Here is a 20147-nt window from a genome sequence, read left to right on the forward strand (position 1 = left end):
TAACGCAAGATTTACATATACCACTCAAGTGCCTTTAAAGGTGTTGGTAAACAATGTTTCTTCAACTACAGAAACCCTTAATTTAACTTCATTTTAATGTGATACGCACCAATAGAATGCAGTGACTTTGTTAAATGAGTATAAACACATTTCCTTTGCACAAATACTTGATGTCTTTGAGCACCAAGAACAGATGTGTTTAAGATGCAATTTGGGACCCTGCGTGCAACGTGAACATGTGTCCTGTGCCAACAATCGGCATTCATTACCAGGAAGAAGTGTGCGGATTACAGGTCACCCATGCCCACTGTGAACAAAATAATACAGCAACAAATCCCACATAAACTAGAGTTTCTTTTCAGGTTGTTTTCCTGAATGGTGACAAAAGTTCATGAGACAAATGTGTTGAATGCAGTGAGGCTTTGGAAAAAGAAGAAATAGTCTGAAAAAGAATATAGTGCCATACTCAAAATGCTGATGTATATTTTTATTCTAGATCAGAGATCGGTTTCATAAGTGGGCCTCCACTGAAATGAGATCTTGGCTCTCCTCACAAGAAAGGCTACTGAAGCATGTCGTTAAAAAATCTGGATGAATACTATTCCAAACCTAATGAGTCATCGGAGGAAGAGCTGGGTTTGTTGAGACCAAACGTCAGGTGGTTCTTGATGGGTGTCTCAAAAATAGGCTACGAGAGCAACACTTGCAGACTCCAGAGATTCCAGCATCAGCAGTTTTGGTGCAGTGCAATGACTCAACCTTATTGCTGATTGCATTTTGCCAATGTACAAAATTAACAGCGGCATAATCTTGTTTCTGCAGTGTAAACTGCCTCTGGCATGTGTACAATAAAGGCTGGCTTGTCACTGACCCTTGTCTTGTACATCAACTGGTCTTGTATGCTTTGATTTTTTCCCCCAATTTATTTTTGTCCGTTCTGTTCCAGATTTATTCTGAGCCAAATCCTATACTCTTGTAATAAGTGTTGCTCATGGCGATTCATTGCACTAGAGTGCAGTGGCCTGTACACGCCTTTGCTGGTGTGAATGAAGCCCCCCGGCGAGTCTTTCGTCTGGGAGGACCCGAGAGGGCGGGAACACAACTGCCTGACTGTCATGTTTTGTGGCCAATCAGAATGTTGCTAGTAGCATTCTCTGAAACACATTTGTGTAGCGTAGGTGTCTCTGTGTCGACAGTGTCAAAAAAGCAGCAAATGAGCCACCAAAGACAGGAATGAGAGATGCCACATTATCAACCAAAAATATGATGGTTACATAAAATGCACATTCATTCATACTGTGGGTTAATACGGCACAGGTCAGGGAAGGCAAATCCACCCCAGGCTTCTGCAGCTGACCCTGACACCCCCCCACATCTCTGGGGCTGCCCACAACTGCATGTCAAGTCATGTTGGAAGGATGCCACAAATGGGCCCAGGGCCACAGTTATACCTTCCATGCTGGTATATTTGGACGGCTGACAGGGCATGTCGGTTAATAGGAGCTGGCAACAATTTCATGCTCTGCTTAGGAGTGAGGCTAGTCACCGGGCTGTGTTGTTGACCAGGCCGGAGGTTCAGAGCGGGTTGGGGAACGTCCCGCAGTATTTACCATGAGCAGCCGCAGAGACAGAGCTGATGTCCTGCAGGAAGAGGGAAACATAATTTAAGAAAATCGTTTCTACAAGGTTTTGTTATGGCATCAGAAAGTGGCACAAAAGGCTAAATTTGTCCTCCTAGCCAGCGGCTATGTAAAGATATCCCGGGCTGCTCTTTGTGTGGCCATTCTGACAGAATCTCGTTATCAGGCCAGTTCACGCCAACATAATTAGCATGTCAGCTGGGCGAAAGCAACCCGCATTGGCTGAAGCGTGTGATGCAACAGGATTAACTGAGATCATTCAGCAGAGCTGAGGACACCTGGCTAGAACAAGCAACATCATCGTGCTGTAGGTCAGACTGGGATTTACAGCTTCTCTTAGCAACACGCAGCGCTAACTTCTGAGTTACTGGTGCTTTTCAAAAATGACCTTCTATTCTAACTCAATCTTAAAGTCTCAGGCTGCTGTAGAGAGGAACATTTCATTCAGTATTCCATTGATAAGCAAGTGGATCACTGGAGGGAATTACCTCTGTACTAATAGAATAATGGGTGGGCACATCTTCAGTCATGTTTTGAACACCAGAACATGAGGAGATGCTAACCCCCCCAGTTTAACAGAACCACTCATCTCCCTGTCACACCCCTTTGGATTAATGTGATGCTGATTGTGTTGTGTGTTTTCACTCTAACCATTGTTGCAATTTGTACCAGTTGCCTTGAGCACATCAGGAATTCTCCATGTCATGACCATAGGGGCAGTACAGACGACCATAGGGGCAGTACAGACGACCATAGGGGCAGTACAGACGACCATAGGGGCAGTACAGATGACCATAGGGGCAGTACAGACGGCCATAGGGGCAGTACAGATGACCATAGGGGCAGTACAGACGGCCATAGGGGCAGTACGGACGACCATAGGGGCAGTACCGATGACCATAGGGGCAGTACAGACGACCATAGGGGCAGTACAGACGACCATAGGGGCAGTACAGACGACCATAGGGGCAGTACAGACGACCATAGGGGCAGTACAGACGGCCATAGGGGCAGTACAGACGACCATAGGGGCAGTACAGACGACCATAGGGGCAGTACAGACGGTCATTGGGACAGTACAGACGGTCATTGGGACAGTACAGACGGTCATTGGGGAGAATTAGGTGCAGCTCGCATCTGCTAGAAATACAGCATCTGTGGACTATCTTCAAAAAGAAAAACAATATGCAGCATTAACCAGCGGTGTTAATACAGTAAAACTGAAATCTATTCCTGTAATATTATGGGAATTAAGTAAAAGGTTTTAAAAAATAGGCTAATATAAAAGTTATAATGTCAGCTGCATCATCAAGGTGAGAATTGTTTAGCTGACCCTGATGGTAAATGTTGACTGCAGTGCTGATACTGCCTTAAAAGAGAAATTAGGTAAAGTAATACAAATAAATGTGAATAAACTTAAACTGCAATAGAATTCTTATAAAAGTCTAGTCTAATGAATGAAGAATGTACTGTGCTTATGTATAAAAATGAGTCTGATTGCAGTACGAGAGCTCTGAAAGACTTTCATCAACCCCCTTTAATTAAATCTGACTACACTGACTGAACTGTTTTGTGAACACTTTAATATAATTTTTAAATGAAAAAAGGTTGCCTCAGGCCTTCTAAAACAGACGTCCCAGTAACCAGAACATTTTAAATCAGTAATACAGGAGAAAAACATATTTATGTTAGGTCTAGGGACGTTCATGCCGTGATCCGCTTTGGCATGTGCAGGGGAAGAGCACAGCGGGCAGAATCTGGCCCCTGCATGGCACGGAGGAGCTAACAGATGTGGCATTATCAAGTTCAGTCGACTTCTTTTGAAATCCAAAAACGACGATGAAGGTTATTCAATATAAAATCCACAAAATAATATTTAAATAGATACAAATTATAGTCAGCTGCAGACCAAAAATGGCACAAGTTAAGTTAAAGAAAAATAGCAAACCTCAAACTCCCCCCCCCCCCCATCATGGTGCATTAGCTTGACTACAGGAATACTGTGCTTAGATATCTGGACTCCATGGTGACTCAGGCAGGTGCTATCGACTAACAAAGTGGCAGGTATGAAGGGTAGGTGTAGCTGTAACCCTACCGTGAAGAAGCAACATCCACTAATACAGTAGACGTGACCCCACCTCGGAGGAACAAGACCCGCTAATACAGTAGACGTAACCCCACCAGGAAGGAACAACACCCACTGATGCTAATGCAACTAATGATGGGGCCCATGAAGTTCAGCCCTCACGCCAAGTACTTTCAACCCTCAGGTGCTGATGACATTATAAATAACGTAATTACAGTGAAATGCCTTTCAGCCGGTGCATTTCATGGCACATCGGTCTCATGCATGTTCTTTGAGTTTGAAGGGTACGCTCCTACATACCAATTAGGCTTGCTGCTTGTGTGTGTGTGTGTGTGTGTGTGTGTGTGTGTGTGTGTGTGTGTGTGTGTGTGTGTGTGTGTGTGTGTGTGTGTGTGTGTGTGTGTGTGTGTGTGTGTGTGTGTGTGTGTGCATGTGTGTGGTGTGTGTGTGTGTGTGTGTGTGTGAACCTGAGTACTGCACATGAGGCTTGAGGAGGATCGCGAGTTTGAAACCTGGAACTAGAGCAGCCATGGCGTAAAACTGCGGAGTGTTGAGTGACATCGTTTGATTGGTCCTAATAATCTTAGGCCTTTTGATATGCAGGCAGTAGTAATTGATAACTGATAAAACAGTGTCGTCTTACCCCCTGGTGATCTAACTGACCTTTGACATCCAGCAATGGCTTCATTGTAAGACTGGGACTAAAGTCATATGAATGTAGAAGAGACGTACTACCCATAATCACTCTGGTGGTTTAACCTTGGCACTGAGTCCAGAGCTCTGGCCGGCACGATGGCCTCCAGCTGGACTGTAATTGGACAGACAGTTTGTTTGTTAACAATGAGCCACTATAGCCTGAAACGGCGAAGCCGCTGGGCTGGCGTGCAGCGGAGCAGCGTGGCACGTGTAGGCATCAGCAGGACCATGTGGTGCTGGTGTTCACTTTAACACCAGCCTTTGCTTCCTGCATGGTCGCTCTCCCGTGTCTGTCGTGGAGGGGAGATGAAGGTAGGGAACTTCTACAGTCCTACAAAAATACGGGGGCGTGTGCTTTTTTTCCCCTGAATTTGTTGTGTCTGGGTTATGGGAGATACAAAAAAATGCAAATTAATTCAATCATTGTTATGCACACCAAAATAGATTCTGTGACGCACAAAGATTCTCTCTTCCACACTTCCAACAAGCAACCTGCAGCGTGACTATGGCCATTTATTTATTTATTTATTTGCACAATATAATATGACTCACTATCAAATGTGGAAGGCTTGAATGTTTTATGGTCCTCCACACAGCTTCTAACATTAAAGGGCTTTATATAAGAGAGTGGGGTAAGTGTCATAGGGGGCCCTGGGAGCAGTGTTGGACAAAAGCCGTAAATCACGTCGCTCCTGAGCTTTGCAGTGTGAGCGAGATATTCCCAGTAACTCTGAGTTGCTGCTCTTGGCACAAACAGAAGGAAGATGGTGCACAACACCGTTTCAGGGAGCCACAGGGGGAGGGAGCGTGTGAGGCCGGTAGAATGGGTGTAAGGAGAATGCTGTGTCTCTAGCACCCCCTGCTGGTGCAAATTAGCAATACCACTGCGTCTGTAAAATCATACAATTATGTAAAATATGCTCGCTAGCAAAAGGCTCACTCTGCATATCCTTCTGTTTCCTCACTGTTTTGTGCAATGTGTAATTCATACATAAACTGTCCAAATATATGATATGACACATACATAGAGTATTAAAGTGCAGTAGTTTGATCATTTTCCAATGGCAGGGTTCAAATTTTGTTGTAAACTAAAATTTAGAATAAAACCCAAGATATATGCTTCACAATCCACTACCACTGCCAAAGTGAATCAAAATTTCCTCCAAAATATCCCAAATTGACTGTGTGACTCTCCACTGCTGCCATGTAATGAATCACCACCCTCTGCTCTTTCAGTGACCGATGAGCAGCTTGACCGTGAGTGGCAGGAAGTGCGGTTGCTGCTGCCAAGCACAATAAGAGTCCAGCGGCGATTTGGATGCGTGCGACGGGTCCCACGGGCTGCCGGAAGCCGCCTGCTCCAGAAACCTTCCTCCAGCTCACAACCAGAGCGCGTCCGCTCCAGCCAGGTGCGGTAGAGGCGGAGGAAGATGCCCTGAAGTGGGGCCTACCGTGGTGGCACTTAGCGAGGTCCCTGGAGGGCCAACTGTGGAAGGTAGTGATTGGTGCAAACACCCCTGAAGGCATGTGAACCTCGAGAGCTGCATTTATTGATTTCACTCTCCAAATGTGTCTAAACTCATCCTTCAACAACACTTGGACCCAAAAATATATGTGGCTCCCTAAAGGCTAGCCCAGAGTGTCCATGTCCACACTGTCTGGGAGGGCACGGCTTTAATGAAAAATTTGGGCAAACAAACGCAGCTGTTTCAGCCATAGGCACCTAATGCATTAAGAGCAGAGACAGGCCAGGTCCTTCCTTGTCCTGCCGGTCCTGCAGGAACCCGTTTGAGACGCAAGGCTGACGGCCATTATCCATTAATGAGAGGGCAGGATAGAGTGCCAAACCTGAGCATCAAAGCTGTCGGCCTCTCAGATATCACCTTGGCCTGAGACTAGAACAGGGAGGGATCAATGGAGACATGAAAGATCTCATCATTACCATTCCACTTGCACAAACTAGTTTGCTTTCTTACAAAGAGCAACAGGTAACACATCGTTTTTGGTTGTCTATTATGAGGAGTCACTTGTCCAGAGTACTTACACATTGGATGAGGCTGAAGAGAAATATTGTTACTTGATTCTACATGGATTTTCACTAGGTCTCTCTAAGTCAACACTAACAAAATATAAAATGAATTCAAGAAAGAATTCAAGGTTTGTTGTGGTTTGGTAACAATTGGTCATATGTTTATCAACATATATATGCCTGCTATGAAATGGAGAAACGCTACGTAAAACTCACTAAAATCACTAAAAACATGAAGCATATAGACAGTAAGATTAATTGGATTAATTCAACTGCAAAACTGAGTTTCACAAGCTGTAACTGGAATCAGGTCATTTTCATGTAACTTTCCATAGTGAAGGATCGGTCCTCAGTGCTCTGCGGCTGGGCATATGCATTATTTAAGGCATTTTTCTGGAGCACAGGGCTGTTTCTCTGCCTTCTGCCGCTGGAGCTCCCTGGATACCAGATGACACTACCCTGGACTTAGGACGCTATTGTGTTACGCAGACGTCTTACTCATTAGTCATTGCAGAGCTGATCTCGAGCATTACAGTTCCAAGTTGGTCCACGCCATCACTGCTTCTGTGATCCGTTCACTGAATTGTACATATAAAAGAATAAAAAGGAGTTTTTGTGGGCTTTTTTTCCCAGACCGGCAAATGAGAAAGAAGTGATGGAAATGGATCGTAAAGTTTCTACTAGGCACATGCGGAGATACAGCTACGGTGTGCTCCAGGACCTGGTGAATAAACGATTCAACACCGAAGGAAAGGATGCATATGTATGTTTTAAATATCCAGTGAATAAGCTGAACATAATTTTTGAAAAGAAGAAGATAAAGCTAATGAAACACATACATACTCTCTTCCCATGTTTGATCTCAGACTCGTTCCCCAGTCCCTAAGAAAGCTGAGGGCACTCACACCTCTGCGTACCTACATCCTCTGACCACCAGAAGTTTCATCACACGCCGTGGCAGTCTGGTTCTGACAAACAGACCCAGTGCTGTTGATGTCTACCAGGTAGGTTTCAATAATAGGACTATAGAAGACTGGAAAATGGTTTGGATTGGTCTAAAATTCTGGCATTTACTTTCTAACACACAGCCGATTTATAAAGTCTGGGAAACAAAGCCTGCAGCTTTGCAGAACTGTAAATGCTATGGATGGGTAATGATTAGTTTTCGGAATTAAATAACTTACTTTTAATTCTGCTTTTTCATGATAATTCTCTTCTGCATGGTTTTTCGTGGCATTCTCCACATTTATTTCCTACAATCTACCCAGCTGAACAGAGCGAGGCCACCGGTGAATGGAGCAGTGCTGTCTGACATGTACCTGCCCGCGATCACAGGCAAGACGTCAAACCTGCAGGCGGCCCGTCTGAACCTGAACCACTCCTGTCCCTATCTGTACACGAGCAGACGCCGTGGGTCTGCCTCCTCCGTCGTCTCCAACAGAGCTTCAGACGTTGGTGCAAAACAGGTGAACAGCATGGCAGACAGCAATTCTGTTTTGTTGTCAACTCTGATACAGTGCATGACATGGGCAAGGTCAATGCGGGGTTGTATTCCATTGGGTTTGTGTATTTTGATGAATGTACTGCTGTGTACCCTGTGCAGAGTGACAGGACTGACGCTGTCTGGTGACGTCATGAAGCACTTTCAATTTGTCTATGGGCTTTCATTCAAGTCAATGCTTGTGCACAGAAACAAAGCAAGTCAAGCTATGTCTGGTTTGATGTCATTTCTCATCTCTACATCGTTTGTATACCCCGGGTTAGCAGAAGAAAAGCAGGAAATGCATCAAATAAAATATAATAAATACACTGGACATTAAGGATATAAGACAGTGACAGTCACACAGGATAGAGCACACTGGTGAGTCAGGGCACCATTATAAGGTTATTATAATATAAAAAGGTCTATTTTGGTGACTTAGTGAAATATCAACTGAAGAGGTCTGTAAACTGTGAAAACTACCTTTTCTGTCCATACTGGATGGAGGAATATCCCCTATAGCAGCAACATGGATTCTTAGTGTCTGTAGCATACTGTGCATAGCCTCCAAGGACATGCGGTGATTTAAAGAGCAGGGGTGTACAAAGAAAGGTGCATGTTTACTTAGAATGGGCGATAAGTTTTAGCCTTTATGGTCCTGGTGGTGATGGAAAGGCTCTTGATTAGTCCAGGTGGGTGATGTAGGGAAGCAATGTGGTACGTAGTTTGACTGCCCCAGGACAAAGCTTGGGGCTTGACAATTGTGACATAGATGTTCTAGAACATTCTCCTGGACAGCAGGATGGTTAAAAGACTACGAGAGTTGTGGGACGGATCATCCATAATGCCTTGCACAGCGAGAGGTGGGCACAGCGAGAGGCCCTTAGTGACTTTCTCCACATGTGTGCCATTGATTTGCAAAAATTGAATTTTCTCTGCAGCAGTCAGCAAGTCACCCCCCCCCCCCCCCCCCCCCCCTTATGCTGACTTGTCTTTGTTGCTGATGAGCCCCATCAATGTAGTGTCATCAGCAAACTTGATAAAGTGATTCGAACTGTCCTGGATTCCATTGTCCTGGATTCCATTATCCTGGATTCCATTGTCCAGGATTCTATTGTCCTGGATTCCATTGTCCAGGATTCCATTGTCGAGCACAGCAGGTTCAACTGTTCTGTAAGTTGTTGTAGAATAATTGTGTTGAAGGCTAAACTGAAGTCTACGAACAGTATTCACACATTTCTTTTTATCCATGTGGGTGAATGACTAGTGACGACACAGCTTTTGTACAATGGTTGCAGTGATTGGTGAACTGAAAAAGGATGTGGCGTGGTGGGAAGGCCACACTTCGTTTCATTTGCTTTATGTCTAGGCACTTGAAGCACTTCATTATGGTTGATGTAAGTGGCTCCATGTGAGATCCTCCATTACAGGCTGGTAGTCACTGCATGGGGTCACGTTCTTTCCTCCTTAAACTATAAAAGTGTGTCTTTAAAATAAATTGGTTTTGTGGAAGAGAAGACTCGGATACATCCTGTGTGAGTTAATGTTACATTCAAGACTGGTAATGGTTTTATCAATTATATCTTTGCAGTGTTTTGGTATCAGTTGTAAAAATGTTGTGTAAAGAAATATGTTATGCTTGTTTCATGCAGTATGTTTTACCCTCTCAGAGACACCTTAAAGAACAAAAAGATTTAAAGAAGTCCAATGTGTTAGTGACAATGACCTACCTGGGCCATGGAAAGCGTTCCACTCAGGATGAGATGAGGGTTCTCCAGCAGATCTGTGGAGGGGAGAGTATCTGCGTTTTTAAAGGACACGTCCAACCTGGAGGTAATAATAGCCCCAGACACCACGTACACTGTGAAACCAATTGGAGTGGAAATCCAATAAATCAACATTAGTTATGAGGGTCAGCTCATTTTCATATCTGGCCTCTATGATACAAATGGTTGCCCATGATATCAAATCTTTTCCGAAGCAAAATAAATGATTGTCTGGTCTCTGTTGGCCTGCTGTTGAGCACACACAGAATCCGTGTCGTCTTCTGCAGAGCAGTTTCAGTTCACGTCCCAGAGGCACGTTGGCTATCCCTTCAGTGCCACCTTCTATGTCAACGGTATTATGGCAGGCAGGATCAGCTCATGCTGTGAGTACCGCTACACGCCTGGCTTCCAGCAAGGCCGCAAGAGCTGTTTCCAGCTGAGCCGACTGAATGGAGGGAAACCCTGTTATAAGTGAGGAGCCCCTACAGCAGTGAGTGCTTTGAGATACATTTTGTGAAATCCCTCCTAAATTAACGTGGCGATAACTTTTCCTTCAGATGTGTAAGTTCCAGGCAGGGTATTGGTCAGGAAGCAACAGAACTCAAACAGAACAATCCCCAAACTGTCCAGTCTAATGAAGGTGGGGACAAGCACGACGACGACAATATCAATACGTTCCCCAACTATGGTGAAAAGATTCTGTGTAGTCGTAAACAAATCGTTGTGTCATTAAGCGTTACTGAATATTTCTAGGCGTACCGGAGTCCCACCCTTCATCACCTTTATTCATCCCTCTGGGAATGGAAAAATTTGTGAGGAGGACAAGGAGGATTCGCAAAGAGAGCAGCGCTGTGTCTACCGACAGCGAAGACACGATCAGCCCTGTGAAGGAGAGGAAGCTACAGAAGCGCTATAGGAGGGAACGTGGCAGTCAGCAGGACCACAGCAAGCACTACAGTAAGAGCCACAGCAAGGACCACAGTAAAAGCCACAGTAAGGACCACAGTAAGGACCACAGTAAGGGCTCTGAGGAGTCTCGGGGCAAAAGAGACACTGGGAATGATGTCAAGCCACCAAGCTCCAATCATGCGAGAACCCCTCTTGAAAAACAGGAAACCATTAAGAAGCAAAGCAAGGAGACTCCAGGGACAGATAAAACCCGAGTGCCAGGTGAGTGCTTGCATTATTATCTGTTTATTATGGCCGTGACGGAGGTTGGTTGGGTTTGCTTGGCACCACAGTGCTTTGCTTTGAAGTTATGAAAATCCATTCAGAAGGAAAAAAAAAACAACAAAAAAACAACTCACGCGAGTTAAGGACTGCTATATTTCTTCAAGATTCATTGCAGGACAGAGAAAGTCTGAGTAAGCAGAATGGAAAGAAAAAGCCTGATCATCTAGAATCCAACGGCAAAATCAGGATCCCAGAAAGACGGAGAGACTTCTATGAAGAATGCGTTGAAATGAGTGCTGGTCTGGAATCAGGCCTAGACCAACAAAAGTGGTTCAAAGCAAGCAGTGAGTAAAGAGCTGCCAACCATGGCCTACTGACAGGGTTCCCCAGGAGTCTTTTAAACTGATTCTTGCAGAGTCAATCATTTTAACATTAAATGTTTGACACTGCAAGAACTGAATTGATTTAATATGTTGACATGCGCAGGGTAGCTGCTGGAGGATGAGTGTAGCAAAAATCAGTTGTTGACTATTAAAACTGCATGTGCCGGTATTCTGAACATGCCTCGTAGCTCAAGGCAAGGAAGGTTTATTTTCACATATGGGCTGCTGCAATCTCTGAGACTGCTGTTTAAACTAAGCTCACACTTGATGAAAAAACTAATTAGGCAACTGGACGAAAACACACTATAGCCATAATTTAAATCATGTACAGGGAACGACGGACAGAATGATATATATATATACAGTTATACAGTATATTTGTTTGTGTGTGTGTGTTGCTGTTTTATCCCTTCTGTCTGTCATTATTTATTTATGTATTAATATTTATTTATGTATTTTTAAGAATATGAGAGGAATAAGATTAAGGAGCAGATCACCTTGGGGCCTCATCTTAATGACTCTGCTTCGGAGGTGGAACTCAGCGAAGAGAGTGACAGCAGTGTCCTCCAATCAAAGAGAGGGAATACAAAGCAAGTTGGTACACTTAGCCAAGGTTGGTACCTGATATCTCATCCCATGAAAATGTTACAGCCTTTCATGACAATGTTACAATATATTGCACTGTTCTGTATGGTTCTGAAGCGGCTTCATTCAGTCCTATCTATCTTTTAGACACCCTAGAGTATAATGGATCTGAGAAAACACAAGAACTGCAAAAAAAGGTTGGTCCAGTATCTGAAGCATATACTTCCTGACTCTTTAAACCATATTCCTCAAGAAGATGTAATATGGAATACAAAGGGTTAACCAGCTAACGGGGCATTCAGAATTCAGGTAAACATTCTGTAAGGCACTGTGACCTGGATATTCAACCCCAACTTTGTCCACCAAGATAAATGAGGGAGGATCTCAGTTTACACCAACAGGTTTTAAGCTGGGGTTGAAAAATTCCACACCTTTTATTAGAGGAGGTCAGTGCAGTCACACCAACAGAAAGATCAGTGCCTGTCTGCATGGCCTTGAAATGCCTTACAAAAGGAGTGACTGTAAAACACTGTAAATGTTTTACATCCTTCAATGGATCTAAAGCTAGCACCAATGATAAAAAATGTTTATTAAAGGGTGCCGAAATATAATCAATTCAGTGCATACATTTAAATTACAATAATTTCAAGTGCACAGAAATAGAGACTATTGTGAACAAAGTTAAATATTTTAAAAGCATGACCTGGTTTATAAATAAAAAAGTCTAAATTCTGAATCTAAATACTCTAAAAGATATAATATAGATTATAGTTTAAATGAAAGTTTTCTGTTGCCAAAACACTAACTGTACTTTCAGCTTTACATTATTCATTGACAGGCCATAATTTATTAAAATTCCTCCAAGACTGCATGTCAAAAAGATTTTACTGACTTCACAGGAAAATGGCAGAATAATAAGCCTAAATCTGGTTTAAGGAAAACAGACATTTATTAATATCTAATTTATATCTAATTACCCAGGTTATGAATCTACAAAAATTGAATTTGAGAGAGCATTTAACTCACCCATTAAAATAATTTCAGTATTCATAGAGTCAAATTTAATCTGTCCTTGATTAGTATTGTACCATATTGTAGAAGATTCTAGAACTCTAGACCCATTCCACAGTTTCACAGATGTTCCTGTACATGTGATGTATGAATGTGATTCTGCATATGCAAATCCTCTCTGTCTCAGCTGGACGCTATTACAGAGGTGCTAAGCACATCAGACGAAGTGGAGCAGCTGGTTCTGAGGAACACTGGGATAACAGATGAGCTACTGAAGAGTTTAGTGGCGGCACTGAAGAACAGTCTGTCTGAGGTCACTATGATAAACCTCAATCTCAACCACATCGGACCTCCTGGGGTTCAAGACCTCCTGGACCTTCTAGAGGCCAAGCTTGCAGTCAAGGGATTACTGTAAGCCACTTCAGAACTTGACCTGCCCGGTCACACCTGATAATCAAAATTAGAGTTACTCTGTGTTGACTTATTATAAATATGATGATTCAATACAATAACACCTTGATGTACCCTATTTTGTTGCGTTTATAGAGCCCTATTTAAATCAGCATTAATACTGATTTCTTGTCTTTTTAGGTTGTTTGGAAATCAGCTAGGTGACACAGGAGTTCAGATTCTACTTAATGGAGTGGCTGAACTTCAAACTAAGACAGCATCACCTAGAGTGCCAGGACAATTCTACCTTTCCGCACCTAGCTTCACACTCATAGAGCTTGACTTGGGTGGGAATGGGATTAGCAGTGAAGGACTGAGAGTACTAGGCACTTACATGAAATATCACTCACATCTGCAGTATTTGGGCCTGGCCCAAACATCTTGCTCTGACATGGAAGCCTGGACTGTCTTATTTGAAAGCCTGAAGGTGAATAATAATGTAACCCATATCATTCTGGATGAAAACAATCTGGGAGACCAAGGAGTGAAACTGTGTGCTGAGGCCCTGAGAGTCAATGAAAGTCTGAGGAAAGTAGAGTTGGACAGTAATGGGTTCGGCGAGGCTGGAGCCAGTGCTGTTCTTGAGGCTCTTCTGTCTAGGAGGTTTCTTCTCGAGCACTTAAGCTTGGAAGATAACTATATCAGTACAGCGCTGATGAGCAAGATACAGCAGGCAATTAAACCCAACAGTGAAGCTTCTTAAAAAAACATATACATTTATAGCACATGCTGTGCTTGTATCACCTATTACTTGAAGGTAAACAGTAAAGGATTTTGACCCCAAGCATCACCAAAATAGGAAGAAATCAAACTTTGTGAGTTGTATGTAGGTGGTTTCCAATAATTACAAACGAATTGCTTCATTCATGTGTTTGGGAGTTTAATATAAACATGGCCAGCAGAGGAAAAAGTTCAGCGCAGTATTTACCTCAGCTCTTGAGCTGGCCTTTCAACCATAAGATGACTGGTTTGTCCTCCCTCAGCTGGATGTGACTATTAACATATCTTTGAACTCAATGACTTTCCTGTATATCCCACAATAGCTGATACATTTAGTCATGGGCACTGAACTTGCAAATCAGAGACAGCCTTCACTGTAGAACACAGAAGTGTTTATTTTTTATACCAGCATGAACACAAACGCTGGCCTTGTGACCATCATGTCTTTGATGTTTTTGTCCGAGGAGATGGGAACAACAATATGAATCATTTGATGTTGGTAATGTCCCTTGGTTTTTAAGTAACTATACACAAAAGTGACCTTTTAAATAACAACTTGTTTTTCCTGTAACTGACAAATGTTAAACATGATTGCGGATGCAGTTTTGTTGATAACCGTCTTTATAGGGTACATTAAGTCAGAAGGCTGTTCCACATATGGCTGTGTATGGGGTTATTTTAGATTACCATGTGCCTCATGTGATACAAGCACTTTTGTCAGGATAAGCTCATATATAAAATAATAGCGGCCTGATAGACATGGGTAATCTAATTACACAGGGGAAAAGATATTAAACTGTTCTGCAGGTATGGTATCCCATAGCCCATCAGGGTTGTTATTGCTTGTCTTGTCATAATTTCATATAATGTTCTCTGCTTAGCAAGCTTTGTAACTTTATATTATATATGCTCTGAGAAGAGAGAGGTTGTTCATAAACATGTTTAATCCAGTTTTTCCAAGGTAACAATAAAATGATATGATCATTTATATTTCAGCATTAGCATCAATAGCAGAACTCAGTAAGGACATAGGCAGTGCTCTTGGGATTTCTGCCTTCTGCTTTCAGTTGCTAATTTACAGGTTTTTAGCTTCCTAAATCATTACAGTTTAAACATGACTTACGTTCATGTATGTTTCCAGCTGTATTGTTTCTCCCCGCTTTACTGGAAATATATAAATACCGTGAATATTCCCTGGTTCCTCAGAAACTCCTTGTCTGATTTGGTGAATTTTAAGTATGTTAGAAATCATATATATATTTTGGTTTTGTGGAGCAAGTGAAACTTTTCTTCGGCTATGTTTTCCCAGAACAAATTCAAGTGCGGTACACAAAGTGGCCATTCTTAAGAACAAATCCCCAAAAGTGGGCCTTTTTCCATAGGTCTCTTCAATGCCACGATTCTGTGTGACTTTGGCCTTAGGAGAAAAAGTAATTTATGTGAATATAGTTGGAAATGGATAAACCCTATGAAAATATTAGACATAAACAACCTAAAATGTTTAATATGAATAGAACTCTATAGAGCCTCACCTATTTAAAATTAAGCCCACATTAGGGCAAAGTGTTATTCTATGCTTTCATGTATGTTTTCCAATGAACCATGCTAATCAGTTAATACATAATGAATTATTCAGCATCCTATTTTGAACATTGGAACAGCAAGGTATATAGAATAGAATAAAAAGGAGACTGCTTTCTGGAACGCAGACCATATTTGGTAGGTCTAAAAAAGTGTGAATACGCAGTACAATACTTTAATTTGCAGACTGGCAAATTTGTTCCATGGAACCCACAGCAGGATATGCCATCATTCCATCATCAGTGACATTTGAAAAACGCTGATGAAAGCTTTTCACCAAACTAATTTGTACTGTGGGTTGTAACTGTGCCAGCTCAAATCTCCTGACATGGCCTCTTCAGTGTGGTAGGGTGATCTCTTCTCCCTTACCCACTGATAAACATCACTTCAGGACTCCCAAGAATTGACAAATGCCAGAGGATGAAGTGCAATGGTTTTTTTATTTTTTTTTTTTTTCGCATGGAAGGACAGTGTAAAATATTGCTGTCTGCACCAAGTCTTGTCACTACAAAATATCATTCTAGCTGCTGAGTTGGTGTAGCTGTGCAAAAGGTGACAAAGCTGTATTTCCAAGAGTTGAGGACTTCTGAAATGTAGCTATATTAAAGCCATCTTGGATTAATGAGGCAACACCTTATGCACTGAGACTGTCCTCTTGGTTTTGCTAAAAAATGCAACTAATTGCAAGAATCTAATCCACACACAAAAAAATGCTTGCAGGGAAATATGACCTCTAGTCTTCTGAGGTATTCCTGGACTGAGATCAGTGACTTCTTGTGTCTTCACACAAATGAGATTTCAATCTTTCCTGAACAGAATGCTTTTGTAAGCCTCTTTCTATCTCACCGCCGGGATCCACCTGATAATAGACTTGGCATCTTCAAGGTGCTCCATACTTGAAAAACGTATTTTGTTCTACAGACTTGAAGGTTTTATAACAGGGCATTCGTTTGGGGAGCTGTGTACATAGATTCTGACCTGAAATATATCTATCTGGAAATTTGTTTTGATACACACAAGTTTAAAATATGTTACTAAATATATATATATATATATATATATATATATATATATATATATATATATATATATAAATGTGTGAACTTTCTGACACAGGCATGAATGCTCTGGTTAAAACTAGACAAAAATGCCTTCTGTGTCCAAATATACAAACAACTTTAAAATCTCAAGTTTCTTTACATCATCGTCTCCCAACAGTGGAGTGTGATGACATGTAAAACAGATCCACCTTTCTGGTCAACAGATGGTTGTCTGTGTGAGATGCTTAAAGAGATTTTTAAAAATTCCACTGAGACAGCAGCAGGTAGCAGACAACAACAGTGTCCTAGTAGCGAGAGGCAGGGTGATTTTGCAGGGTGTGTTTGCAGAGACCACAACTAGTAGACTAGTGTCAGGACAGGGAAGCTCATGTTTGCTCCTTTGAGCTAGGTCAGAGCTTTTAGCCTTGGTAAAAGCTAATTTGTTTTTGTCTGGTCAGTATGAATTAGATTCTGTCAGTAGTTCAGACCTGAATGAGGCTACAGTTCTCTTACTCAGCTCTAAATATTTACTTTAGAAGTGTGTTAAACAGTACAGGAGCCAGTAGAATGAGCAATGGCTAATCAGTTAAATATTTTTTTATTAAAATCTTAACAATGTATTTGTTTATATTTACTTCCAGTATAGAAAATAGGTATGTCAGTTTTCCTAGTAGACATAATTTCTACAAATTAACTTTGAAAGTTTCTGAAACGTTTTAGCTACTGTTAAGAAGAAATTAAACTAATTTCCTTTTGTGAAATGTAATGTGAAGATGTGAAGAGCCTCATGGACCTGGCTTGTCTTGTCTGCGTCTGTCTGTGTCTGTCTCCTTTATCATAAAGGGGTCACTGATAGCAAAGAGAATTGTGTCTCACGACCATTGTACAACCGTCTTAAGGAATGCCAGTTCACTGCCATGTTTGGTCTCATGTCATTTACAGTCACAGAGCGTAGTAAAAAGCCACCGGCCAAAATGTCAGCCAGTGCAAGTGCAAGCTTCACCAGGCCCGAGTGAAATTTCTGAAGTTCTTTACTGCGAAACGTTGCTGCCAAGGACATACAAGCCACTTGTTGTTCAAGGTGGGTCACTTCCAAGTCTCAGCTGACGTTAAGATATGAAATACTAAAACACAGGCAGTGCGTGAAATCCGACACAGGCGGCTTTTGTGACGTTTGTGTGCTAGTGACACTACAGTGTCTCAGTATTTTAAGATGCTCAGTAGTGAAGTGATCAACGACTTCCAGAAAAGAAAGTGAGAAGGCCTAAAACATTTTAAAGACAAATACACTGTTGTTTCATTAAAGTCATTAAGTGCTTCACTTGCCATCTCCAATACGTTTCTAGAAACCCAGGAACCTAATTAAAGATGCAAGTACAGTCGCTCCTCTCATAAAGGCATTCAAGGTGGGCTTGGGTGGAGATACGAGAAGAACCAGGCAGCTGTGACATGTGTCAGCCCAGTGAGATGCCAGTGGCTGCCTCTGAGGCTTCACGAAGAGGAAGTAGAGTGATGATTTATGATTTATGGAGCTGTCAGATAGGTATGATGGAATAGAACTTCTGCCTCAGGGTATGTACAGTTATCTAAAATAGGAAATACATCCAAAGCCAGTCTTGTTTATTCGACAAGCAGGCAGTGCTTGTAGGAAACAGTGCGAAATCATCTTTGAAACATCATATTTGGTGAAGTGATTTTTGAAAATGTGACAAATTTGCAAAGAAGTATTTCTGCTCGTGTGAGTGAAGGAGTGGGAGGAACTCATATCTCATGGGAATTAGTCTGCACTTTTGAAAAAAAGCATAATCTCCAACGTATTCATCTTGAACCATGTTCTCTCGGGGAAATGTCACAGCAGTAAATCATTTCTGACAAAGTCACTGAGATGGCTCATCCACAATTTTGTTCCATAAAATTATTGACAACAGAATGACAAAGTAAAATATTTTGTGTTCAAGGACTGTCAGTCACAGTTAACTGAAATTTTGTTTGTGGCTCATTGTGCTGAGAATAGACATATTCAATTCAAATTTTCAGAAGTGTAGGCTGATTCTGTGAACACATGGAGAAGGCAGCTATGAAAGACACCTGTCAAATATCCGTTAACAACTTTACTAAGCGCAGTCTTACAGCCAGGAAGAGGAAGTAATGGCTCCATGGATAAACAATGGTAGACAAAAACGTGTAGTTATAGCTCTTTGTCAGGAATATACTGTTTTCTTAAGGACAGATTCAGCATTTTAAATGTGATTTGAGATGAACACGCCAATATCACCAGTGCAAAATATATGCTATAATTTTTACAACAATTTAATGGCACCACATAAATAATTAATTAGATCTGATAAAATCAATGACTTGTGCCTATACCAGTACAGCAGTTCATGAATTACTTGATGGCAGTTGCATAAATGTGTTTTCTAAGATGGATAATAAATGCCAGTAAACTCATTGTAAAATTTGGTCCAGCTGTCACAGCCAAAACAAATCCGCTGCTATAAATCGAGCCAAAATCATTGTATTTAATCTTAATACGCTTGTTTGAAATAGTTCTGAATTTAATGGAAGTTTTGAATTTAACTGTAAACTGCCAATTTCCTCTTGTATTTTTTCTTCCATTCAGGCACGATGCAGATTTCTTAAGAAAACACAAAGCAACCTCACACTAACTTTTCCTCTCTCCAATACTGAGGCAGCATTACACTATATGGCCACAAGCAGGACTTATGAAAAGATCTCTCACACTTGCATGCTTAAAATACTAAGCCTTCTGTGGCAATTGACAGCTTAAGTTTCACTCCTGACAATCATGGCATACATACATAAATGCAAAATGAAACTTGGACATCTGTTTGAGGAAAAATATAAATTAATGTCAGCCTAAATATTCATGCATTACAAACACATTGATGTATGCTGGACTTGATAATGAGTGGCAAAAATAAGCTACAGAGTTCAGGTTTATGACTCTGACAGAGCTTGTAAATGAGATGGTGAAGTCATGCTAAGCCACAGCAAAACATCCATCTATGAGAAAGTTTCAGCAATATGTCACTACAAAGAAATACATGCATGCAATAGAATATTTCAATAAAATATGATAACCAAATGAGAAATCAGTTGTTGACTGACATTTCCTCGAAATTTCAGGTTTGCATATGGATAAAGATAACATCTTATATTCAAACAGGAGCTATTGTTACCAAGCCCAGCTGGAGTGAAGACAGATTTCTCTGCTGTGTGGGAATTCTGAGTACAGACTTTTTTGACAGGCTAGGATTCTCACAAAGCCAGCAACTTGAGTGATCAAGTGCAGTTTTCCAGGAAAACATCTGATCTGTTGCAGATGATAAGGTTTATTAATGATGGAAGATACCAGATGGCTAATTCATGTCCTGCAGCTTAAGACCTAGCAAGCATGCAGTGGTCACACCATTAGTGGACAATTTCTCATAGGGCTTTGATAAATTTGATGTTCTGGCCACATCACATGTGTCTGCAAGAAAA

At 41.6% G+C, this 20147-nt stretch overlaps 1 protein-coding gene across 1 annotated transcript; it reads left to right on the top strand.

Moving 5' to 3' along the window:
• The first annotated feature begins 5540 nt into the window (after nt 1-5540).
• Nucleotides 5541-15174, top strand: LOC143509829 (uncharacterized). Its single transcript, XM_076998635.1, has 13 exons — nt 5541-5917; nt 7085-7214; nt 7318-7455; nt 7720-7917; nt 9602-9764; nt 9985-10168; nt 10255-10337; nt 10451-10867; nt 11035-11214; nt 11717-11866; nt 11986-12035; nt 13037-13260; nt 13441-15174. The coding sequence occupies exons 2-13, from the start codon at nt 7107-7109 to the stop codon at nt 14000-14002; spliced, it is 2457 nt and encodes an 818-aa protein (XP_076854750.1). The 5' UTR covers nt 5541-5917; nt 7085-7106; the 3' UTR covers nt 14003-15174.
• Nucleotides 15175-20147: the final 4973 nt, after the last annotated feature.

Source organism: Brachyhypopomus gauderio, chromosome 3, assembly GCF_052324685.1.
Source record: "Brachyhypopomus gauderio isolate BG-103 chromosome 3, BGAUD_0.2, whole genome shotgun sequence".
Taxonomy (NCBI): Eukaryota; Metazoa; Chordata; class Actinopteri; order Gymnotiformes; family Hypopomidae; genus Brachyhypopomus; species Brachyhypopomus gauderio.

Excerpts from the sequence above, each read along its gene's own strand:
- LOC143509829 (XM_076998635.1), top strand. The coding sequence starts at position 7,107 with ATGGAAATGGATCGTAAAGTTTCTACTAGGCACATGCGGAGATACAGC. Across the intron at positions 7,918-9,601 it reads CAGACGTTGGTGCAAAACAG|AGACACCTTAAAGAACAAAA; the intron begins GTGAACAGCATG and ends TTACCCTCTCAG. Across the intron at positions 12,036-13,036 it reads CACAAGAACTGCAAAAAAAG|CTGGACGCTATTACAGAGGT; the intron begins GTTGGTCCAGTA and ends TCTCTGTCTCAG.